General features: G+C 47.6%; 1 protein-coding gene across 3 annotated transcripts in view; it reads right to left on the reverse strand.

Moving 5' to 3' along the window:
- Window positions 1-3,732: 3,732 nt before the first annotated feature.
- ARHGEF2 (Rho/Rac guanine nucleotide exchange factor 2) overlaps window positions 3,733-24,610 on the reverse strand; it is a 234,150-nt gene continuing 213,272 nt past the window's right edge. For all 3 annotated transcript variants that reach the window (XM_030187065.1, XM_030187067.1, XM_030187066.1), the window contains 4 exons: window positions 13,127-13,177; window positions 11,955-12,398; window positions 10,661-10,826; window positions 3,733-3,861 (listed from right to left, as the gene is read on the reverse strand). In XM_030187065.1, the coding sequence (XP_030042925.1) occupies window positions 3,776-3,861; window positions 10,661-10,826; window positions 11,955-12,398; window positions 13,127-13,177 (747 nt within the window). In that variant the 3' untranslated portion in view covers window positions 3,733-3,775. The remainder of the gene's footprint in view (window positions 3,862-10,660; window positions 10,827-11,954; window positions 12,399-13,126; window positions 13,178-24,610) is intronic.

Here is a 24,610-nt window from a genome sequence, read left to right on the forward strand (position 1 = left end):
CACCCCCTCATGTCTTTACCAAAGTGACCGAGGATCCCATGCCCAGATTCTGTTCCTGGTCTCCTCTCCATAGGACATTCTGAAATTGTTTTAAAAATACAAGTGCACATTCTACATACACTCTGAATGGCTACGCCTGATCACATGGGTGGAGCAATGCCATGCAATAAACGCATGGGTACATATTCACAACCACTCACTTTCCTTTTTAGCTAGTTCACAAGAGAACTTTAACACCACCGTGTTGCGTGATGAGGACTAAGGCCCAGCCTAGGTGGTTGTAAGTGCATAGACTGCTCCCATGCTGCCTAAGTCGCATATGGGTAAAAAAATTAGGAACACAGTCAGCAAATCTGTGCACAATGGCTTTGAATATCTCCTTTTAAAAGCAGCTTTTGCGCAAGTAGTTTGCAGGAATAATGCTTTGGCCTTTGGGCTCATGCTAAACCACTGGAGCTATGCCCTAATGGCCAGCAGAGCAATTAATGTCCTGTCCTGGCTCTGGAATTTAACCCACTAGGGCACTATCATAATATATCCAAACCCTCCCACTAGTGGCTGTTTACCATTAGAAACTCCCCCACTGCACATTTTAAGATAAAATAAACTTTAAAAAATTCATTAGACCAATTTAAAAAAGGTTCTAGGACTGTAATGTTATTAAAGGCATTAGACTACCAAAGTCAGTGGACATTGGCTAGTTAAGAGTTCAGGATCTCATCCTCAAGTATAAGAAAATCCTGTCTAATGACCCAACATATCACTGATTTATAAACCAGACCACTGGATCAAACAATCTTTCAGACAGTTATTGAGCATAACATAAGAATTCTGTAAAGAAATATATACAAATATTGACTTCAGAAATTGTATCAATCTTTCTCATGATCTGCCAAGGTCTAAATAATGGCAATTACGTAAGTGTCGATCAGGAAGAGATAACCATCTTTGCCAAGAGCTTTATCAAAGTCACTTATCTTGCTCAGGTATTCCAGAGGGGGCACGCATAGGTTAGAAATGTTAAGAGTTAGGCTGGCAATGATGCAAGACTCTTGCAAAGATTCTAGTCAGTCCCAATTCACAAGGAAGCAGCAGAATCGTATTCACATTCAAAAGAAAACATAATAGCATTTCAGTAAAGGAATGTACAGTGCTGTATAGTAACTAAGTAAATGTAACTAGTTACTGTACTTAAACATTTTTGTCACTTTTACTTGTAAAGAAGTACAGGAAACATTTGTTACTTTTACTTAAGTAATAATTTCACCAATTTTTACTGCTTTTACTCAGTTACATCTGATGCTTGCAGTTAAAAGTAAAAGCAGAAGATGTAAATCATGATTCCTCAGTAAACCAAGTAAAACAGCAAAACCTGGAATAGGATATTGGTATTGCAAACCTCGGCACACGAACAGTGGATCATCTTATCTTAAATTCTGTTGTGCAGTGGAGTTGTCTGGGCTTGTTGAACTGATTACTGGTCTCCACCCAAACAAAACAGCAATGACTGGATCACTCAGAAGTCCGCTGAGTGATGAAGCTGACGCTGGTTGCAATTCTTGGTGAACAGACCTGGATTGATAGAGTCTTTAGAGGGGAAGTCTCCTTGTCTGGACTTAAGGGTTCCCATACATTTGACAATCTTGCATCAGTTCTTCAAGATATTCAAGCAGAATTTGCCATCAGACAAAAATTTGTTAGAACAGACAATGATTCCCACCTTGGTGAAAGCCTTCTCTGTAATTGGACAGCATAACAATGATAACAAAGATGAAGAATGCTAATGATGAATTAGACAGCACTACTTCTAATGCAATGATGATGATAAAGTACCCTTTGCTATACATAAGTGTTTCAGAGATTCCTTTGATCAAAACCTGCAGACCCCGGTCAGAAGCCATCTGCCGGATTTGAAGGAACTTTTTATCAGATTGAACAATTCACTTTCTGCTAGTACAAACGCCTTTTTTGCTGGGCTGGATTAATGATTCACAAGTGGATTGAATTGTTAAGCAGTAAAGTTGTTGGGATAAAAATGTTAACAATAGTTGAATTCATTGTAGTTATGGTACTTTTACTTTTTTTTACTCAAAAAGTATTATATTAGGCAGTAACCTTTGTACTTTCACTTAAGTAAATGTTTTAATGTGTACTCACTATGAGACAAGGACTCAAACTGTATTGATCTTAAGTGCTGTGAAGTGCTCTTATGGTATAAGAGATGCCATCTCACAAAGCAGAAGAGAAATCATGTGTAGCATATGGAAACATCTCTGAGAATGTCAAACTATCCAGAAAGATCCCTACTGGTGGGGTGGGGTGGGGTGGGGTGGGGTGGGGTCCTCCAGAATGGGTTATTCATAAGAGACAGGAGGAAAGGAAGGCTGCTGGCAGTGAATGCCTGGCATTTTTTGAAATACCACTCTAGTTGCTCCAATATTGTTGTCTTGAAAAATTGCCTCTAAGGTCCCCAGCTGCCCCCTCCACAACTGAGTGGTTCAATTCTAGCTTTGCCCCATTGCATGAAGGGATCCCCAAGGGGCTTGCAACTCTATGAATGCAATGGAGGGGGGAGTGGCAAGGGCCAGAATCAGACTGGATAAGCCCAATTGGCATAAAACTGGCAAGCCCCTCAGTGATACAGGCACTGTGGAGCAACAGTCCTTTGGCTTGCTAACAGGATGGTACAGAACAGACCGTGGCTCAAATGTGCACAGGTGGAAGGCTCTGAGTGAGTTCACCTGTCTGGTGAATCTGTTGGCAATTTTAAACATATTCCACTTGAAAAAGTGACAACCACACACTGTGATGATTTGTAAACCTCCAGGGGTGGTTGAGAGAAGAAAAGAGTATTTAAAAATGGTAGCACCCACATTTATTAAAAATCAATGGCCACGAGCAAAGTAAAATCAGAGCCATTTTGTGAAACTCTGGGATCTGACCACAAAGTAAAAACTAATGTGTTCACAACAGTCCAACCCAGTTGGCAGCCTGCAGCCCAGTCAAACATCATGAATCGTTCTGCTGCCTCTCCAGTGACATCAATCACTGCTCTGCCAGTCCTAGCTCACATCAGTCCTGTCTCCCTTATAAAAATGTCTTTGGGTTCCTGCAGTTAAAGAGGATTCCAAAGCTCAGGATGTGTATTTTGTATGGCACTGGCAGCACTGTGAAAGGGCCAATGGGATGTGAACAGAGGGATGCATGAATCAATAACTAAAATTCCCGGACACTGCTGACTCTTGTATGCAGGCAGGCCAAAGGTTTACTAACACCAGTGGTGTTCACTGTTGCCCCTCTCAGACCCAGTTTCAACACCGTTTTCCTCCAGTGAAAACAATAATTTAATTCTGCTTAAACAATAAATAAGTCTGTGTTCAAAGTTGAAAAGGTGAAGCCTGGTTAAGGCTCCCCATCAACTCTACTGGTAAAACAAACAAAAAATATATACATATGTATAAAACAGAAACACAAAGAAATGTAATGGAATAGAATAGAATACAGAGTAGCATTAAAATGTTTGATATGCTCACAAATTTCAAAGTCTTGTTTGGCTCCTAGAAGCTCCAGAGTCAAATCCCACCATTTCCCATTTATTTTTTTCCACGTGCAGTTTTCAAAGTTTTTTTTTCTTTTTACTTAGGAGCAGCAGTTGGAAAATTCCTTTGTTCCCTGTTACATTGTTTTTTAAGAAGTCTGTCATTTCAGCAATTCTGGTTCGTTCTCGATTTGTTTTGCTCTTTTCAGTTCACAATTTCAAGAGAGGCGTTTTTTTTTAGCTCTCCGAAGACCCAGGATCAATATCTCGAAGCTCTTGGCTGGTCTCGCTCTCCTCTGGAATGTCCTGCATTCGCTGAAAGTCTAAAAGGTCAAAAGTCAGAAAGTTAGGCAGTATTATGACCTCAAAGCGAAAGAAGCAGAACTGAAAACTTTTTTTTAGTTTGTTTTTTTTTTAAACTTGATCTGAAGATACTGTCTTTCTGAACACCATTTCCACAGCGTCCCACAGATCAATCCAGAGACAAGTGAGTTATGTCCCGCTAACAGCAGGTGGAGATACAGGGAACTCCAGAGCTCTTCCATAAGGGATATTATGAAGCAGCCTCTCTCAGTATTCTCTATTTCAGCAGGTGGATGGTCTCCTGTGCAGCTCTCTGGATGGACCTGGCTCCTAGCCTGTTCTCACAGGTTTAGCTGAGCTGGGGGTATTGGCTGGAATCAGCCACTTTGGGGTACACCTGGTGGTGCCAGGTCCTTCCCCTCCCCTACCCCTTCTCTGCCTCCCCTGCCCTCCATCATGCCAACGCTCTGACCTCCCTAGCCTTCTAGCATGCCAATGCTCTGGTTCTCCTCTCTAGATCTCCTGCCTCTGTTTAAAAAAAAAAAAAAACCCACACCAAGAGACAAGGGGAAGAGTGTTTGAGGAAGATGGCACAGGGTGAAACGTTTGAGGAATTTACTGCATCATGACTCACCAAATTGGACATTGTAGATAATTCCAGTGGCATTAGGAACACCTCTATCTCTTTCTCAAGATAACACCAGATAATAAATACAAGTGCAGTTTTATGCACTGCTGAGAGATGGGAGAAATTTGGTATCCGTTGATGACAGTATCGGGACACTGTCAGTGTTTCACTTTCTTTTTATTCCCCCCGTCAGTGATACTGTGGATATAGGGCACTGTTTAGTTTGCTTTCCCCCGTTATCCACCCGGATGGTGGCTGTTAGCACCATTCCAGTGGAGGATCCCAGGCAACACCAGCGGGTTCGGTGTTGTACATTCGTTGGCTCCTTGCTGTGAAGGTCCAGGAGACTTTGCTGTCCTGGATGGGATGAACATGGTGTTTTTTGGCAGACCAAGCGACTGTTGTTCATGGGCAACTACCATCTTGACATGCTTTGACCATGTTAGAAAAAAACAAAAAAACCCAAAGCCATGCACTCTTTCCCGGGCTGGCACAGTCCTGTGCTTCCCACTTGGAGGACTGCCTGTCATTCGGTCCTTCCAGCTCACAGCCGGTGCTTGCAGGCATGTGGTTGTTCTATCTGTGGCGGATGCCAGGTTTCTCTGCCGGCTTTAGTTTCCCCCATGGCTTGCAGTGTTCTTCCTTCCCACTCTTATGTGGCACAATGGCTTGGAACTCGACCAGCAGGTTGGTTAGGCATCGAGTCCCATAGCAAAAAAAAAAAGAAGTTGTTTCTTCAGCTGACAACCCTTTGGGGGGAGTTCTCCCCGTGTTCAGCCTCTAAAGTGCCTCTGGCCACTTGGGGGACAATTCTTCTGGTGCTTTTGAGGCCTGGTGTAGAGGCTGGTTGGATTTCTCCTACTTGGTTTCAGCTGCAGAGTCCTCTTCGAAGTTTGAGGACATGCCTTCGGGTGTTTCCTGTTTAGGGTGGCTACTTGTCATTTCCTTGTTAGTTTCTTTGCTACGCCAGTGTCCATCCCTTTTTTGGGGGGTAGAGTGTTATGCTGTTATGCCTTGCTCCATTGCTGGAGTCAGAGTTTCGCTCCATCTCTGGATGTTGAGCCTTCCTCTTTTCGAGCCTGATTCCAACTCAGGAGGTTGAGTCTTGCTCTGTCTTTGGATGTTGAGCCTTGCTCTGGTAGTGGCTTCTTGCCCTGTCTCTATTTCCACACCTTGCTCCCTCTCAATATGTCTAACCTTTCTCCATTATGGGCTGCTGAGCCTGGCTCCATTTTTGGGCGGCAGGTGTTGTGTGGACTCTGCAGGATGCGATCTGCTCATGCGGTGGTTAAGTGGCTTTGTCTCTGGGCACGGAGGCAAGCGCCATCACTGAGGTTGAGTCTTCTCGGTCTCTGATTAACGAGTTTGGCTATGTCTCTGCCTGTCGAGCCTTGCTCTATCTTTGCCGGCCAGCTGTTTGGCCAGACTATTTCAAGTTGGTGTCCTGAATCCAGCTTTGGCTACCGAGTTATGCTCCACATTGGGCTCAGGATCTTGCTCCGTCTTGGAGGTCAAATCTTGTCGACCGGAGTTCAGTCTCTGGATGCCTCGTCTAGCCGCGCTTCTGGAGTGCAAGCACTGCTCTATTGTTCCCGGTGATGCCGGGCCCATTGTGGCAGGTTGCACCTTGTTCTGTTTTCTGGGAGTCAAGCTTTGTTCTGCTCTAGCTCGCGGTTCTTTACCATCTCTGGCAGTCAAGGCTTACTCCATCTGTGGTTGGGCTGGGCTCTGTCTCTGGCTGGCAAGCCTCACCTTCTCGATGGAGGGTGCAAGGGGAGCCATCTCTGGCTATTCATCTGGCTTTGGATGTAGGGCCTTGGCCTCCTCATGGGGATAAGGCTGTGAGTTGCGCTGGTTTTGAGTATTTCTCCGTCTCTGGCAGGTGCGTCGAGTATGCTCCCCAGCTGTCAAACCTTGTGCTGGTTGGCCTGCTCCGCAGCTCTGACTGCTGTGTCTTGCTTGTTGCTAGCTGGCGAGACATTTATCGCCTCTGTCTGGCCCCATCACTGGCGCTCGAGCCTTGTTGAGCTTTGTTCTGTCACTGGCTGTCATACTTTGGTCCTTTGTGGGCTGGCGCAGTTTTTTTTTTCTGCTGTTGGTTGTTGGACTTCTGCTTTTTGGGATTCCAGTGTGGTTCCATCTACGGAAGTTGGGACTGGCTTCATCTCTTGTGTGTGGGCCTTACTCGTTAGCTCTTTGGAAGGTCTCATACCTTCTCTGGTAGCAGAGTTGTCTTCTTCTTCATTATGCAGCTTGGACCTGGGCTCCTTTCTCTCGAATGTAATTGGAGTTGCTTCTTTTGGCCTTGGAGACAGTTTTTCTATGCTGTCTGGGGATAGCAAGTTCTCTCTGGGTCTTGCCACTTTTCCTGTCGGGGCTTGTTCTGGCTGTGTGGTCTCACCTTACTTGGGGGGACTGTTTTGGTAACATCCCACTTACCTCTGGATTGATTTGTGGAACACTATGGAAGGTAAAATTAGTCCTTTCCTGATAATTTTCTTTCCATTGGTCCCAACAGATCAATCCAGAGGCCCGCCTTTTGTTGTTCTTGATTAGGAAACAGTGTGTGGTGTGTTTTGTTCTTTTCAGATTTGGATTCGAATTATCGCAGATCTTGTTTCACAGTTTTATGGACGTCTCTTCCATGACAGGATGGTAAAGGACTGGGACTGCTGTCGCTTGACCACAATGCCGCTGTTTTCCTCCCTGTTCATGACAGAGACAGGAGTTTGATGCATGGTACCCTGATTCCTTTATTGCTTTGGTATCGATTATACTGAAAGAGAGGCTGCTGCACAGTATCCCTTATGGCAGAGCTCTGGCGTTATCTCTTTCTCCACCTGCTGGTAGAGGGACATAACGCACTCGTTTCTGGATTGATCTGTTTGGACTAATAGAAAGAAAATTATTAGGTAAGGACTAATTTTACCTTAAACCTGCCAGTCTTGCTCAGTAATATACTTCTCCTACAATTCGACATGTCAAGTGCCTTCGATATGGTTGACCACGGAATTCTATTGCACATACTTGAATACTTCGGCATCGGAGGAAATGTCCTAAACTGGTTCAAGGGGTTCCTAACCCTGCGGTCATATCAAGTTACATCAAACTCAACTACGTCCGCTTCATGGACACCTGAATGTGGAGTACCGCAAGGATCATCCCTCTCACCAACCATCTTCAACATAATGATGATCCCATTGGCAAAACTCCTATCAAATCACAACCTCAACCCATACATATACGCCGACGATGTAACAATATACATCCCGTTCAAACAAGATATCAAAGAAATATCCAATGAAATTAACCAAAGTTTACACATCATGAACACCTGGGCAGATGCATTTCGACTGAAACTAAACACGGAAAAAACTCAATGCCTAATACTCACCTCCCAATACAACACGAATGAATATACCACCTTAAACACACCAAAACTAAACCTTCCAATCTCAGAAACTTTAAAAATCCTTGGAGTCACTATCGACCGCCATCTAACACTCGAAACCCATGCAAACAACACAACCAAAAAGATGTTCTATTGCATGTGGAAACTGAAAAGAATAAGACAATACTTCCCAAGATCCGTCTTCCACAACCTAGTACAATCCCTCGTCCTCAGCCATCTGGATTACTGCAATTCACTATACGCAGGTTGTAAAGAGCAAATACTAAGAAGACTTCAAACAGCCCAGAACACTGCAGCCAGACTCATCTTCGGAAAACCAAAATACGAAAGTGCTAAACCCTTACGAGAGAAGCTGCACTGGCTCCCACTTAAGGAACGCATTGCCTTTAAGATATGCACATTAGTCCACAAAATTATCCACGGTGAAGCTCCAGCCTACATGTCCGACTTAATAGACCTACCACCCAAGAACGCTAAAAGATCATCTCGAACTTTCTTAACCTCCACTTCCCTAATTGCAAAGGCATAAAATACAAGGCGCTGCACGCATCAACCTTTTCTTACTTAAGCACGCAATTCTGGAATATACTACCACACAACTTGAAAACAATCCACGAACTAACCAACTTCCGCAAACTACTAAAGACTCATCTCTTCGATAAAATTTACTGCAAGGAGCAATACACATGAAGTCCACACTCACTATTCCAGAAATACACCAATACATTCTTTTCTGAACTCTCATCCCCCGTAATCTTATCACACTTAAACCTTCACTCACAGAAAATGTTATACTGAATGTTCTTTTGCTAAGGTTTTATCACCCTACCAATTTCCCGTTGTCTCTTTCCATTGTTCCATTGTTCTTTTCCTTGACCTATTCCCTAACGACACCTTGACTTTGTCTCGCTTAACTTCTCACAATGGAATCCATAACTGATTGTAACGAACTGCATTTCCATTATTTACAATGTATTGTAAGCCACACTGAGCCCGCAAATAGGTGGGAAAATGTGGGATACAAATGCAATAAAATAAATAAATAAATAAATAAATAACAAATGTATGGCTCTCCTTAAAGCACAAACTGGCTGTTGCCCACCATCCACAGTCCTTGCTAAAGTCTCCAGTGACCTGTTCCTGGCCAGATCCAAAGGCCTCTATTCTATCGTCATCTTTCTTGATCCACCTGCTGCTTTTGACATGGTTGACCACCACCTACTCCTTGATATGCTGTCCTCACTTGGATTTTGAGGCTCTGTTCTGTCTTGGTTTTCCTCTTCTCTCTCTCTCTCTCACTTTTACTGTGTGCTCTGGTGGATCCTCATCCACGGCTATTCTATTGTCAGTCCATGTACCTCAGGGCTCTTTCTTGGGACCCTTTTTCTTGTCTCTCTGTACTTATTCCCTCACTGTTCTGATCTTCTCCCATGGTTTTCAGTATCATCTTTATGCTGATGACTCCCAGATCTACTTCTCCACACTAGAATTTTCACCACGAACCCAGAGCCCCAAGACTTAGCCTGTGTGTCTGACATTGCTGCCTAGATGTCTCACCATCATGTGAAACTGCGCATGGCCAAGACTGAGCTTCTTATATTTCCCCCTAAAGCCCACCTCTTCTCTTCCCCCATTCTCTATTTCTGTGGATAACACTCTCATTCTTCCTGTCTCCTCAGCTCATAACCTTGGGGTCATCTTTGACTCTCTCGTTTTCTCTGCACATATCCAACATACTGCTAAAACCTGTCATTTTTTTTTCTATAACCTCACCAAAATTTGTCTCTTCCTTTCTGAGCACACAACCAAAACCCTTATCCACATTCTTATCACCTCATGCTTAGACTACTGCAACTTGCTTCTCATAGGTCTCCCACTAAACCATCTCTCTCCCCTTCAATCTGTTCAAAATTCTGCTGCAAGACTTATATTCCACCAATGTCACTACGCTATTAGCCCTCTCCTTAAGTCACTTCATTGGCTCCCTGTCCATTTTTGCATACAGTTCAAACTCCTCTTATTGACTGCAAGTGCATTCACTCTGCAGCTCCTCAGTACCCATCCACTCTCGCCCTACACTCCTCCCCAAAAACTCCATTCATCAGGTAAATCTCTCTTATCTGTACCTTTCTCCTCCATTGCCAACTCCAGACTCCTTTTATTTTGCTGCACCGTACGTCTAGCATTCACTTCCTGAGTCAGTACCTCAAGCTCCGTCTCTGGCCGTATTCAAATCTAGGCTAAAAGCCCACCTTTTTGACTGTTTTAACTCCTAAGTCCTTATTCACCTGTTCAGTACCCTGTGATTTCATCATTACCCCAAATAAGCAATTCCCTAATCCCTCTGTAATCTTTTTCTTTTTCTAATAGATTGTAAGCTCTGTCAAGCAGGGACTATATCATACATGTTTAGTGTACAGCACTGCATATGCCTAGTAGTGCTACAGAAATCTTAAGTAGTAGTAGGACCCGGTGGCCCTGTGGTTTGGCTGCTGGGGCTGGCTTTCACTCCTTGGGTAAGCAGAGACTGGGGGGTCCCATGAAAGCAGCATCTATAACTCCCACTCCTCTGCATGGAGGGCATTTTGGCCATTGCACTTAGGGCTCTGAATGAAGTCACCGTCTGCAGGACCTACTCATAAAAGACTGACCCAGCAATGGCAAGCTTACAGAAGAATGGGGCATAAAAACAAGAAAATTTTGACCAAAGAAACTTTGAACACTGCTGCTAGGCAGGGCTTCTTTCAGAAATGATGACTGGGCCAGTGACAGGACTCACCTCGGGGGCTGGAGGGGGAAGACTGCTGCCCACCATTCTCTTCAGATTGTGCCTCGGGATTGGCGCCCTCCTGTAACCTCTCCAGTTCCGTGAGGTCACTGAGCTCATCCTCGGAGCCATCATCCACTCGCAAGGTGAAGGCAGCTGCTGGGAGATCCTGGGAGACCTGGGGGAGAAAGGAAGATCAAAAAGTGAAAACCCTGTCCTGTTCAGACAGATCCATCCCCCAAAAGTGCACAAATATCCATCTTCCATAATCCATAGGTCCTGTGTCTCTCCCAAAACAGCGCTCGTTCCCCCTTGTAACTTAGGGTCTCCCTTTCTTAGTGATAGACCTCTTCCTCACTTTGGGCCTTTCCATTCAACCATAAATCCTGCCTTCTTTCTTCACTCTGAAGCATGCTCGCTCTCCCACTCATCTTCTCTCCAGGAGCAGGGTTAGAACTATCTCACCACTTGTACCAGTTAGTACAGCTGAGCCATCACTGCTGTGCTGGGGTTACATTTCAACAAGTGACAGCCAGATCCTTTAACTTGATAAAGCCACCCTCTTTAACAGGTATAAGGATCTTAACTATCCTTTTGCAGGTAAAAAGGAAAACAATCTTTGAAGTGTCCAATTAAATTCAAAGGAAAAGCCACAATGGCCTAAATTGCTATGGAATGAGAGTAACCAAGGAATGCTGTCAATTTTCCAAGCAGACACCACCAAGGGCGGTGACAGGCTATTCTCCATCTCCACTGGGGGCAGCATAAAGTGTCAGGGGATTAAACTGGAGCAGGGAAGCTGAGAGTAGACATTAGGAAGAACTTTCCAACAACAGTGAAAAAGTTACCCGGAGAGGTGGGAGAATTTCTAGGCAGATACACCTCTGGGATGGGTTGGGTAGAGTAGATTACTGTTCCCTTTAAGCTGACTGGGAGTCCTCCAACTGAACTGCTGCCAGTGGGTGGTGGTGCTTCAATATTGTGTTTTCAATCACTAGGACAGGCAGGTTCCCTGGAGTCCTACAGAGCTTGCCTGTCTCTCACTATTGAACATGGGATAGTGAAACAGAACCTCACACTGGCAGCACTGTAGGTCGATCTTGCCTGGAGCCTGGTGGATCAAGGAACGCTTTGCGCTCCCCTTTCAACTCTGACTTTCTATGACTTTCAATCTGAATTTGCAAGCTCAACCCCAGTGATTCCTCTGTGACTTTATACAATCAGCTCTCCTCAGAGTTGACAGCAGGAGACCCTTGTTGAGCAGCTCACTGGTGAATTTTTCCCTCCCCTTTCCCAGCTGCTGTACCTGTGGGGGCGTGAAGCTGAGATACAAAGCATCCCCCACGGGAAGACTCCGTCTCCGGGGATCGAGTACTCTTCTGCTCCTGAGTCCATCTATGGTCCCACTGCACTGGTCCCGCTGGGCCGCTGCAGCCACCTGCCTCCTTGCCTCTTCCACTTCCCTCTCCAGCCGGGTCCTGGCCTGCTCACTCTCCCGGAACCGTGCCTCTAAGGCTGCAGCCTCCTGCACCTTCTCTTCGCACTGCTTCCGGCAGCGCCGCAGCTCCTCTTGCAACAGGGCATGCTGACGCTGCAGGAGTGTCAGCTCCGTCCCCTGCTTGTCGACAGTCCTCAGGGCCACATCGATGAGTGGGCCTTCACGGGAGTTGCTGCGCACCAGTTTCTCTTTCCGCTCAGCCCCATCTTGCAGCTGAAGTTCTAGGGCAGTGTCCTGCTGAACCACAACAGCCTGCAAAAAATTAAGACTTATGAGAATTAAGGGAACTAAAGAGGTTGTGACCACCCGAGACATTCCAATTCCAACTGATAACCACTCCATGCAAGAAAACCAGACATCATGATACAGGAGAAAAATGTGAAAAACAGCATTGATAATAAAGAGGTCAGTGCCAAGCAATTATTCTGTGTGCATCAAATGGCGAAAAAAGATCTTCAAGTATCATGGAATGCAGTTAGAGACTAAGAAAATACAGCTGATGGATACAGAAATATTTCCTTTCAGTTTGGGTACCACAGACCTAGTAAAGGAATTTCCAAATACCCCTGGAAAAGTTGCTTATACGTGTAACATCTTGTGAACTCCAGAAGGAAGATCTCTTTGGCACAATACAAGCACCAAACAGTGCTAGCACTAAATATGAGATATTGAGACCATACGTCACATACCCTGGTTTAGGAGTGAGGTTCATTACTTTCATGATATGTGCAGATGAACCCATTTGGATACACTGCCCCCTCGAGACTCATTACCGAGCAGAGGAAGGGCCATGTGAGGAGTATCACTGCCTGATAGCACCTTTGTGAGTCTCATCCATATCTAAATGCTGAGGGAAAACAGTTGTGCGACATAGTATCTGAGCATCTCTATAAGCACGGACACTGCAGAGCAGCGGCAGCATGCTAAGCTCAAGATATTTTTTCTTTAAATGGATGTAGTTAAGCTTTAGATGTACATACCTGCAAACTGTGCAGGAGCCCATAGAGATTAGTGAGCCTATGAAACACCTCCTAAGAGAACAAGAAAAGAACCATCAGAATAATAACTGGGGGGGGGGGGGGGGGTCACTATGGGGACACAGCATTAAGTTTTGGTTTCAGCTCAAAATGCATTAGTATTTTCAGTCAACACTGAAACATGGCCGAATACTGATTCTGGGCCACTTTTGACACCGAAACCAACATTCAATCAGCCTCAAATACTGGGGTTCTCAACTCAATCTTCTGGACAAACCTAGCCAGGATTTTAGGATATCCACAATAAACATGCTTGAGATAAACTTACATGCATTACCTCCATTGTATGCAAATCTGACTCATGCATATTCATTGTGGGTATCTTGAAAACCTGAATGGCTAGGTGTGTCCTGAGGACTGGGTTGAGAACCCCTGCTCTAATACAGTGATATCGCCTCTCAAGTAAAGCCCCTTCCCATCCTAACCCAAGGCCACCACTGCCTACAGCAATTTCAGTCAAAAGCCAGACTCTTTGGAGTGTTGGGTTGTAGAAAGAGGTAAGAAGAAGAGGGACAGATGCTGTATTGATACCACTGTGAGTGAAGACCCTGTGAATTGAGAGTGTTAGAGGAGGAAAATCCGAGGAAAGGGGTGGGGGGTGGTAGGAAAGATTCTTAGGAGAACAGAAAATAAAATGGAAAAATCATTCAAAAGATTATAGAGTCCCGGAGGAAGTGACGTCAGCTCCGGGAGATGGCTGCATGTTGCTAGAGCTCAGCTAGCTCCGGAGCGAAATTAAGAATTCTTCCCGTTTAAGGCGAGCGATTTGTACTCTCTGTCATTCCCAAAAGAGCAGATGGCAGCTAGGAAAAGGCTGGCCAAATTTAAATTTACATCAGAAGCCGCAAGCAAGGGCCAGGGATCGGGACATCGGGCTGTGACACGAGGCGCCAAAATGGCCGCCGAAGACTCTGAATCCGACCTGGAACCCGAGGAGCCTGCTGGCAGCGATGCGGAGATCAGTAAAAACGATCTCGCTAGATGGTTTAAAGAACTGAAGGCAGAGATGGTGGCGACCAGGAGGAGCATCCACACGGCGGTGTTGGAACTACATGAGGAAATGCGGGAAATCGGCAACCGGCTCGCAGAAGCTGAAGAAAAGACCGAGGGGATAACGGAGGAAGTGCGGGACCTCGGGGCAACCCTTAAAAAGGAACAACAAGCGAAATTAGAAATGGAGTTGATGATGGAGGATTTGGAAAATCGCTCCCGTCGATGTAATCTATGTTTTAAGGGAATCCCCGAGGAAGAGGAGTATAAAGACTCTGTAAAAACAGTACAAGAGATCTGCGTTCATCTGCTTCAACAAGATCAGAATGAAGGAGAGCAATTTACAAAGGATCAGATAGAACTTGAAAGAGCACACAGGAGCCTGGGTCCACAACGGGGAGGAGTACCCAGAGATATAGTAGCATGTTTCCATAAATACACCATAAAAGAACGGGTGTGGAAAAAAGCAAGAGCCTTGGGGGACATTGAATGGAAATCAGGCAAAATTAAGATATTCCAGGATCTTGCTAGAAAGACGCTGCTACGAAGGAGAGACTTTAAGGAAATTACCACCTATCTTCAAAAGGCGGGGCTCCGCTATAGATGGCTCCATCCATTTGGAATACAAATAACAGTGGGTAACATAACACGCAAGCTCAATTCACACCAGGGAGCATGGAAGATTTTGCGAGAAATGGGATGCGATGATGTTCCAAGAGAGGACAGCGAGACTCCGCTTCCTCAGCGGAGTCCGGGAAAGAAAATTCAGAATGGCTGGAAGAAAGTGGAGAGGGGGAAAGGCAATAAATCCTCCCACGCAGCGAGACTGGAGTCAGAAAATGGAGAAATAACCTGATGTGGACACTATACACAGATCAGAGGGATGAAGATGAGAGAAAAGAAACTGTTGTATGTTTAAGCTGATGAATCTTTTGGGAAAATGTTTAAAAAGGGATGAAAAGGGGAGAGTTATATTTAAAAGTTAAAGGCTTGTTTAGCTGGTTTCTGGAGAGGACGAACTTCCTCAGGGGTAAAACTGGCTGGTAACGGAGTAAGCCAGTTGCAAGGGAGGCTTGGGGGGAAAAGGGGGGTTGATGGGAGGAATGTTCTGGGGGGGAAGGGGGGGGGAGGGTTGAGGGTGGGGTCATGGAATGTTAATGGGTTAAATAGTCCTGGTAAGAGAAGTATCATATTCAAAGAACTGCGCAGAATGAATTGGGATATTATAATGCTCCAGGAGACCCATGTTAGGAAACGTGATATATCATTAATCCTGAATAAGGGTTTTGGAGAGGGTTTTGTGCTGGCAGACCCCAAGGGAAGTAAAACAGGAGGGCTGATAATTTATGTAAAAGAAAGTTTGCAATTCACATATGAGGCCAAATACTGTGAGGGCGACGGTAGATGCCTGGCGATCAAAGGTAGGATAAATAATCAGCTAGTTACACTAGTTAACATATATGCCCCCAATGTAGGGCAAGGTAGGTTCTATGATAAAATAAGGGCAGAATTGACTCCTTTTGTGGGGGGGATGGTGATATTGGGGGGAGATTTTAATTATCCTATGGGGGAGATAGATCATTCCACAGGAAGGATGGGAGGGGGAGGGTACCCTAGGAGGTTGCTACTTAGACTAATGAGGGAATTAGATTTGATAGATGTGTGGCGGTTGCTACACCCGATTCAAAAACAATATACACATTACTCTCATACGCAGGGAACATACGCAAGAATTGATGCTATCTGGTGCAGTAGAATAGGGTGGGGTGAAATTCATACAGCAGAGATTGAAAGTATGCATGCATCAGATCATTCCCCGATATGGATTTCCTTGAGGGGGGTGGGAAAAAGAAGAATGGGAGTAGTATGGAGACTCAATGAATCACTTCTTGATAGTGAGGCTGACTGCCAGGAAATTCGGGGATCCATAAAAGACTATCTGGCCCTAAATGATAATGGGGAAGTCACAGAGGGGATCTTGTGGGATGCTATGAAAGTTGTAATAAGGGGCAAGCTTATACAAAAAGGGGCACAAAAGAAAAAGGAGAGGGAAGCACACGAGTTAGAGGTACGCAGGCAACTAGTTCGAATGGAAACCTTACACCAAAGAGAGGGGGGTATATTACATCTACAGGAGCTTAAAAAGTGGAGAACCGCTCTACAACAGATACAGGTGAAACGGATGGAATTTCACAGAAGCTTAATGCAGCAGAAATTCTATGAGTTTAGTAATAAAGCGGGCAGTATGTTGGCCAGGGGGCTTAGGGAGAGAAGGATAAAAAATACTATAACAAAAATAAAAGGGCCAAAAGATACAATGTATTACCAAAATGAGGAGATTAGAGAACAATTTATGGAATACTATAAAAAATTGTATTCCTCAGAATCATTAGCTTCTAAGGAGGAGACTCAAAACTTTTTAAGAGATCTAGAAATGCAAAGGGTCACGAACAAACAAAGAAGCGAGTTGGAAGCTCCGATCTCCTTGAAAGAGGTGTTAGGAGTTATAAGAGGACTACCGGGGGGAAAATCTCCTGGTTTAGATGGGTACACAGCTAAATTTTATAAAATTTTCCAACAAGAGCTAGGACCCTTGCTAGTTCGGATAGGAAATGCATGTTTTATGGAAAAAGGTTTACCTCCCAGTATGAAAGAAGCAGGAATATCAATCCTGCTAAAACCAGGAAGGGATCCAACGGTTTGTGGTTCATACCGCCCGATATCGCTGTTAAACATTGATGTTAAAATCCTAGCCAAAATTATGGCAAATAGATTAAAGCGAATACTACCATCCCTTATACATGAAGACCAGTCAGGCTTCATAGCACACCGTCAGGTAGCTGACAATATAAGGCGTACTTTAAATATTTCTCGGGGAGCACAGAGACGAGGAGATTCACTAACCCTCCTAACGGTCGATGCAGAGAAGGCATTCGACAGGGTGGAGTGGGACTATTTGTGGGAGGTAATGCTAGAACAAGGAATGGGGAGGCCCTTTGTAAGCTGGGTGAAGGGGTTGTACGCAGATCCGGTAGCACGTATTAAGGTGAATGGGGGATGGTCGGATCAATTTAATATCCGAAGGGGAACCAGGCAGGGTTGCCCCCTCTCCCCATTACTGTTTGCTATATCAATAGAACCATTGGCCCAGCGGATACGGTTGCTAGAGGACATTAAAGGGATTAGGATAGGGGGTAGGGAGCATAAAATGGCATTATTCGCGGATGACATTGTATTCTATGTGGGGTCCCCACAGAGGACATTGCCGATTCTTGTAAAGGAACTAGAATCCTTTGGTAAACTGTCAGGGTTCCGAGTGAATTTTGACAAATCAGAACTAATGGGGATTACTGAAACGAGTCAAGAACTGGAGCAATTGGGGAGAGCGTTCTCATTTCGTATAGAGGAAACCAGCTTTCGTTACTTAGGAATACACATACCTAAAGATCTTAGTATATTGTACCAACTGAATTATGTACCCCTCATTAGAGAAATAAGGAGGGACTTAAATAGATGGAGGACAGGGTGGTTGTCATGGTGGGGGAAAATAGCAGTGGTGAAGATGAACGTTCTGCCCAGATTGATCTTTCTGTTTCAAACGCTACCAATTCCTATTCCAAAAGGGGAGCTAACAAAAATTCAAGCTGAATTGGGGCAGTTTGTTTGGGGGGGACAAACGCCGAGATTATCTAGACGGGTTATGTGGAGGGCCGTAGAGCAAGGGGGGAGGGGTATGCCAAATATAACTTGGTACTATTGGGCAGCCCAACTTAAGCAAATTGGACTGTGGAGCAAAGTGGATTATTCTCATGTGACAAGGTTGGAACAGATTTTTGTCCAGGAGGGGAGGCTGGATGCATTGTTGTGGGGTTCTATTATAGAAACCAATTACAAGCGTATGTCAGTAAACCCATTCGTATCCCACCTACTCACCCTATGGGGCGCACTTAAACAGAGGCTAAGGGGGACACAAAACCGATCCTCTTACGCTTGGATCACACAAGAACCGGGGTTCCTAAGGGGAGGGGAGAATAAAGTATTCAAATCTTGGTTCCAAAAAGGATTGATAAGATTTAGAGAATGTATGGATGGAGGAACCATTAAAAGTTTTGAAACACTTCAAAAAGAATACGAATTACCAGACACAGATCTGTATGCATACCTTCAAATTAAAAATTACATACTGAAAGAAAGGTGGTTAAAGGAAAACCCAAAGGAAAGTGAAAAACTCGAAAACTTATGGGGGGAGATAGATATGGGAGGGAAAGGGATCACAAAATTATACGATCATATTAGGGGTAAGGAATTTGTAAAATTAGCCTATTTGAAAGCCTGGGAGCAGGATCTCAATAAAGAACTAAGTGAGGCAGATTGGAAGAAGGTATGTCTTGAGGTGAAAAAAACCTCCATATGTATATTACTCAAAGAAAACGCTTATAAAATATTAAGTCGCTGGTATTATACACCGGACAGAGTAAAGGCTATGTACCCCCAGTTCTCCGAGGACAAGCAGGCTGCTTGTTCTCACTGATGGGTGACGTCCACGGCAGCCCCTCCAATCGGAAACTTCACTAGCAAAGTCCTTTGCTAGCCCTCGCGCGCCCGCGCGCACCGCGCATGCGCGGCCGTCTTCCCGCCCGAAACCGGCTCGAGCCGGCCAGTCTTCTTTTGTCCGCACTCGGTACGGTCGTGTTTTCGCCGTGTCGAGCCCCGGAAAGTCGACCTCGCGCGTCCAATTTGTTTTGAACGTGTTTTTTTCCTTCGGGAAAGCTTTGTCCTAGTCGGGAAGTGCTCCGGAAACCCCCCGCCGGGTTTCGTGTAAATCCTCCCCGTACTTCCAGCTTTTTTGCCCCGGTAAGTTTTCTTTCGTCGTCGGGGTAGGCCTCTTTTCGGCCTCGGTCGAGATTTTTTCTCCCTCTAAATTTGGTGCTTCAAATTTCGCCATTTCGGCTTTTGATTTCGCCGGCGTGATTTTTCCGCCCATGACATCGAAGCCTTCCAGCGGCTTCAAGAAGTGCACCCAGTGCGCCCGGGTTATCTCGCTCACTGATCGACACTCGTCGTGTCTTCAGTGTCTGGGGGCCGAGCACCGCCCTCAGAACTGCAGTCTGTGTTCCCTGCTTCAAAGGCGGACTCAGGTAGCGAGACTAGCCCAGTGGAACGTGTTGTTCTCGGGCTCTTCGTCGGCATCGGCACCGGGATCTTCGAGTGCATCGACGTCGTCAGCGTCCAGACCTTCTTCCTCGGCCGCCCCTGCATCGAGTGCATCGAGGCATCGGGCCTCTGCATCGGCGCCGAGACATCGGATAGCTGCATCGACGTCGGTGGTACCAGGACCTCGTCTGCTGATGTCGTCGGACGGTGGTGCATCGGGTGGAGTGCAGGTGAGGGCTGTCCATTCCCCTGCTGGTGGCGGTGAGCCCTCGGGTGGGTCTCCGCCTACCCTGAGGGCTCCTGCGGTACAGCCCCCCCGAGATCGACCTTCTTCAGTCTCGGCCCCGAGGAAGCGACGGATGGATTCGACGTCCTCCTCGTCGGTGCCGGGGAGCTCCGGTGACATGCTTCGGAAGAAATCGAAGAAGCATCGACACCGGTCTCCTCCCCGTGTCGGCACCGAGAGCTCTGGGTCGCCGAGGGATTCGGCACCCAGCAGGCATCGGCACCGAGAGGACCGCTCACCCTCTGTTCAGGAGGTGTCGATGCGCTCCGCTCTGGACAGCCCGGAACAGCCTCCACGCCCGGAACAGGTACTGACGTCGACGCCTGCATCGACCTCTCAGCCTTTCTCTGCAGCCGCTCTAAACGAGAGCCTCCGGGCCGTTCTCCCAGAGATTCTGGGAGAGCTGTTGCGCCCTACCCCTCCGGTACCGGCGGTGCTTGCGCCACCGGTACCGTCGAGCGTGGCGCCGGCTGGCCCATCGCCCAGGTTGAGGTCCCCGACGTCGGTACCGCGTGCGGTACCGACCGCGGCCACCTCCCAGGAAGGCTCCCCGACTACGTCGGCGGAGGGAGCTTCGCCGATGCGGGCGAGGGAGTCTACCTCTCGACGCCCCCATCGTGGACGGGGTTCCACGGAGTCGAGCAGGGCGAGGTTGCAGACACAGGTCCGTGAACTTGTGTCTGACACCGAGGGTGAGGCCTCGTGGGAGGAAGAGGAAGATCCCAGATATTTCTCTGACGAGGAGTCTGAGGGTCTTCCGTCTGATCCCACTCCCTCTCCTGAGAGACAGCTTTCTCCTCCCGAGAGTCTGTCTTTTGCCTCCTTTGTCCGGGAGATGTCTACGGCCATCCCCTTCCCGGTGGTTGTGGAGGACGAGCCCAGGGCTGAAATGTTTGAGCTCCTGGACTATCCTTCTCCACCTAAGGAAGCGTCCACTGTTCCCTTGCACCATGTCCTGAAGAAGACATTGCTTGCGAACTGGACCAAGCCATTAACTAATCCCCACATTCCCAAGAAGATTGAGTCCCAGTACCGGATCCATGGGGACCCAGAGCTGATGCGCACTCAGTTGCCTCATGACTCTGGAGTTGTGGATTTGGCCCTAAAGAAGGCTAAGAGTTCTAGGGAACATGCTTCGGCGCCCCCGGGCAAGGACGCTAGAACCTTAGACTCCTTTGGGAGGAAGGCCTACCATTCCTCTATGCTCGTGTCCAAGATCCAGTCTTACCAGCTCTACACGAGCATACACATGCGGAATAATGTGCGGCAGTTGGCGGGCTTGGTTGATGCTCTTCCCCCTGAGCAAGCCAAGCCTTTTCAGGAGGTGGTCAGGCAGCTGAAGGCGTGCAGAAAATTCCTGGCCAGAGGAGTTTATGACACTTTTGATGTTGCGTCCAGGGCCGCTGCTCAAGGTGTGGTGATGCGCAGGCTCTCATGGCTGCGTGCCGCCGACCTGGAGAATAGAATCCAGCAGCGGATTGCGGACTCGCCTTGCCGTGCGGATAACATTTTTGGCGAAAAAAGTCGAGCAGGTGGTAGAGTCTCTCCACCAGCGGGACACCGCATTCGACAAGTTCGCCCGCCGGCAGCCTTCAGCTTCTACCTCTACAGGTAGACGATTTTTCGGGGGAAGGAAGACTGTTCCCTATACTTCTGGCAAGCGTAGGTACAATCCTCCTTCCCGACAGCCTGCGGCCCAGGCTAAGCCCCAGCGCGCTCGCTCTCGTCAGCAGCGTGCGAATCAGCAAGGCCCCGCGGCTCCCCAGCAAAAGCAAGGGGCGAGCTTTTGACTGGCTCCAGCAGAGCATAGCCGACATCCAAGTGTCAGTGCCGGGCGACCTGCCTGTCGGAGGGAGGTTGAAAGCTTTTCACCAAAGGTGGCCTCTCATAACCTCCGATCAGTGGGTTCTCCAAATAGTCCGGCAAGGATACACCCTCAATTTGGCCTCACAACCTCCAAATTGTCCACCGGGAGCTCAGTCCTACAGCTTCCAGCACAAGCAGGTACTTGCAGAGGAACTCTCCGCCCTTCTCAGCGCCAATGCGGTCGAGCCCGTGCCATCCGGGCAAGAAGGGCTGGGGTTCTATTCCAGGTACTTCCTTGTGGAAAAGAAAACAGGGGGGATGCGTCCCATCCTAGACCTAAGGGCCCTGAACAAATATCTCGTAAAAGAAAAGTTCAGGATGCTTTCCCTGGGCACCCTTCTCCCCATGATTCAGCAAAACGATTGGCTATGCTCTCTGGACTTGAAGGATGCCTACACACACATCCCGATACTGCCAGCTCACAGACAGTATCTGCGATTTCAGCTGGGCGCACGCCACTTCCAGTACTGTGTGCTACCCTTTGGGCTCGCCTCTGCGCCCAGGGTGTTCACAAAGTGCCTAGCTGTGGTAGCAGCGGCGCTTCGCAGGCTGGGGGTGCACGTGTTCCCATATCTCGACGATTGGCTGGTGAAGAACACATCCGAGGCAGGAGCCCTGCAGTCCATGCAGATGACTATTCGCCTCCTGGAGCTACTGGGGTTTGTGATAAAATTACCCAAAGTCCCATCTTCTCCCAGTGCAGAAACTCGAATTCATCGGAGCCCTGCTGGATTCTCGGACGGCTCGCGCCTATCTCCCAGAGGCGAGGGCCAACAACTTGTTGTCCCTCGTCTCGCGGGTGCGAGCGTCCCAGCAGATCACAGCTCGGCAGATGTTGAGATTGCTGGGCCACATGGCTTCCACAGTTCATGTGACTCCCATGGCCCGCCTTCACATGAGATCTGCTCAATGGACCCTAGCCTCCCAGTGGTATCAGGCCGCCGGGGGTCTAGAGGACGTGATCCACCTGTCCACGAGTTTTCTCGAATCCCTGTATTGGTGGACGATTTGCTCCAATTTGACTCTGGGACGTCCCTTCCAAATTCCTCAGCCTCAAAAAGTGCTGACCACGGATGCGTCTCTCCTGGGATGGGGAGCTCATGTCGATGGGCTTCACACCCAAGGAAGGTGGTCCCTCCAAGAAAGCGATCTACAGATCAATCTTCTGGAGTTGCGAGCGATCTGGAACGCTCTGAAGGCTTTCAGAGATCGGCTGTCCCACCAAATTATCCAAATTCAGACAGACAATCAGGTTGCCATGTACTATGTCAACAAGCAGGGGGGCACCGGATCTCGCCCCCTGTGTCAGGAAGCCGTCAGCATGTGGCTCTGGGCTCGCCGTCAAGGCATGGTGCTCCAAGCCACATATCTGGCAGGCGTAAACAACAGTCTGGCCGACAGGTTGAGCAGGATTATGCAACCTCACGAGTGGTCGCTCAATTCCCGTGTGGTGCGACAGATCTTCCAGGCGTGGGGCACCCCCCTGGTGGATCTCTTCGCATCTCAAGTGAACCACAAGGTCCCTCAGTTCTGTTCCAGGCTTCAGGCCCACGGCAGACTGGCGTCGGATGCCTTCCTCCTGGATTGGGGGGAAGGTCTGCTGTATGCTTATCCTCCCATTCCTCTGGTGGGGAAGACTTTGTTGAAACTCAAGCAAGACCGAGGCACCATGATTCTGATTGCTCCCTTTTGGCCGCGTCAGATCTGGTTCCCTCTTCTTCTGGAGTTATCCTCCGAAGAACCGTGGAGATTGGAGTGTTTTCCGACCCTCATCACGCAGGACGAAGGGGCTCTTCTGCATCCCAACCTCCAGTCCCTGGCTCTCACGGCCTGGATGTTGAGGGCGTAGACTTTGCCTCTTTGGGTCTGCCAGAGGGTGTCTCCCGCATCTTGCTTGCTTCCAGGAAAGACTCCACTAAGAGAAGTTACTTCTTTCATTGGAGGAGGTTTGCCGTCTGGTGTGACAGCAAGGCCCTAGATCCTCGCTCTTGTCCTACACAGACCCTGCTTGAATACCTTTTCCACTTGTCTGAGTCTGGTCTGAAGACCAACTCCGTAAGGGTTCACCTTAGTGCAATCAGTGCATACCATTACCAAGTGGAAGGTAAGCCGATCTCAGGACAGCCTTTAGTTGTTCGCTTCATGAGAGGTTTGCTTTTGTCAAAGCCCCCTGTCAAGCCTCCTACAGTGTCATGGGATCTCAATGTCGTTCTCACCCAGCTGATGAAACCTCCTTTCGAGCCACTGAATTCCTGCCATCCGAAGTACTTGACCTGGAAGGTCATTTTCTTGGTGGCAGTTACCTCGGCTCGTAGAGTCAGTGAGCTTCAGGCCCTGGTAGCCCAGGCCCCTTACACCAAATTTCATCACAACAGAGTAGTCCTCCGCACTCACCCTAAGTTTCTGCCAAAGGTTGTGTCGGAGTTCCATCTGAACCAGTCAATTGTCTTGCCAACATTCTTTCCCCGTCCTCATTCCTGCCCTGCTGAACGTCAACTGCACACATTGGACTGCAAGAGAGCATTGGCCTTCTATCTGGAGCGGACACAGCCCCACAGACAGTCCGCCCAATTGTTTGTTTCTTTTGATCCCAACAAGAGGGGAGTGGCTGTAGGGAAACGCACCATATCCAATTGGCTAGCAGATTGCATTTCCTTCACTTACGCCCAGGCTGGGCTGGCTCTTGAGGGTCATGTCACGGCTCATAATGTTAGAGCCATGGCAGCGTCGGTAGCCCACTTGAAGTCAGCCACCATGGAGGAAATTTGCAAAGCTGCGACGTGGTCATCTGTCCACACATTCACATCTCATTACTGCCTGCAGCAGGATACCCGACGTGACAGTCGGTTCGGGCAGTCAGTTCTTCAGAACCTGTTTGGGCTTTAGGATCCAACTCCACCCCCCGAGGGCCCTGTTTGTTCTGTTCCAGGCTACACTCTCAGTTAGTTGGTAATTTTTTAGGTCAATCTCAGTTATGTCCTCGCCGTTGCGAGGCCCAATTGACCAATGTTGTTGTTTTGAGTGAGCCTGGGGGCTAGGGATACCCCATCAGTGAGAACAAGCAGCCTGCTTGTCCTCGGAGAAAGCGAATGCTACATACCTGTAGAAGGTATTCTCCGAGGACAGCAGGC

This window comes from Microcaecilia unicolor, chromosome 14, assembly GCF_901765095.1.
Source record: "Microcaecilia unicolor chromosome 14, aMicUni1.1, whole genome shotgun sequence".
NCBI lineage: Eukaryota > Metazoa > Chordata > Amphibia > Gymnophiona > Siphonopidae > Microcaecilia > Microcaecilia unicolor.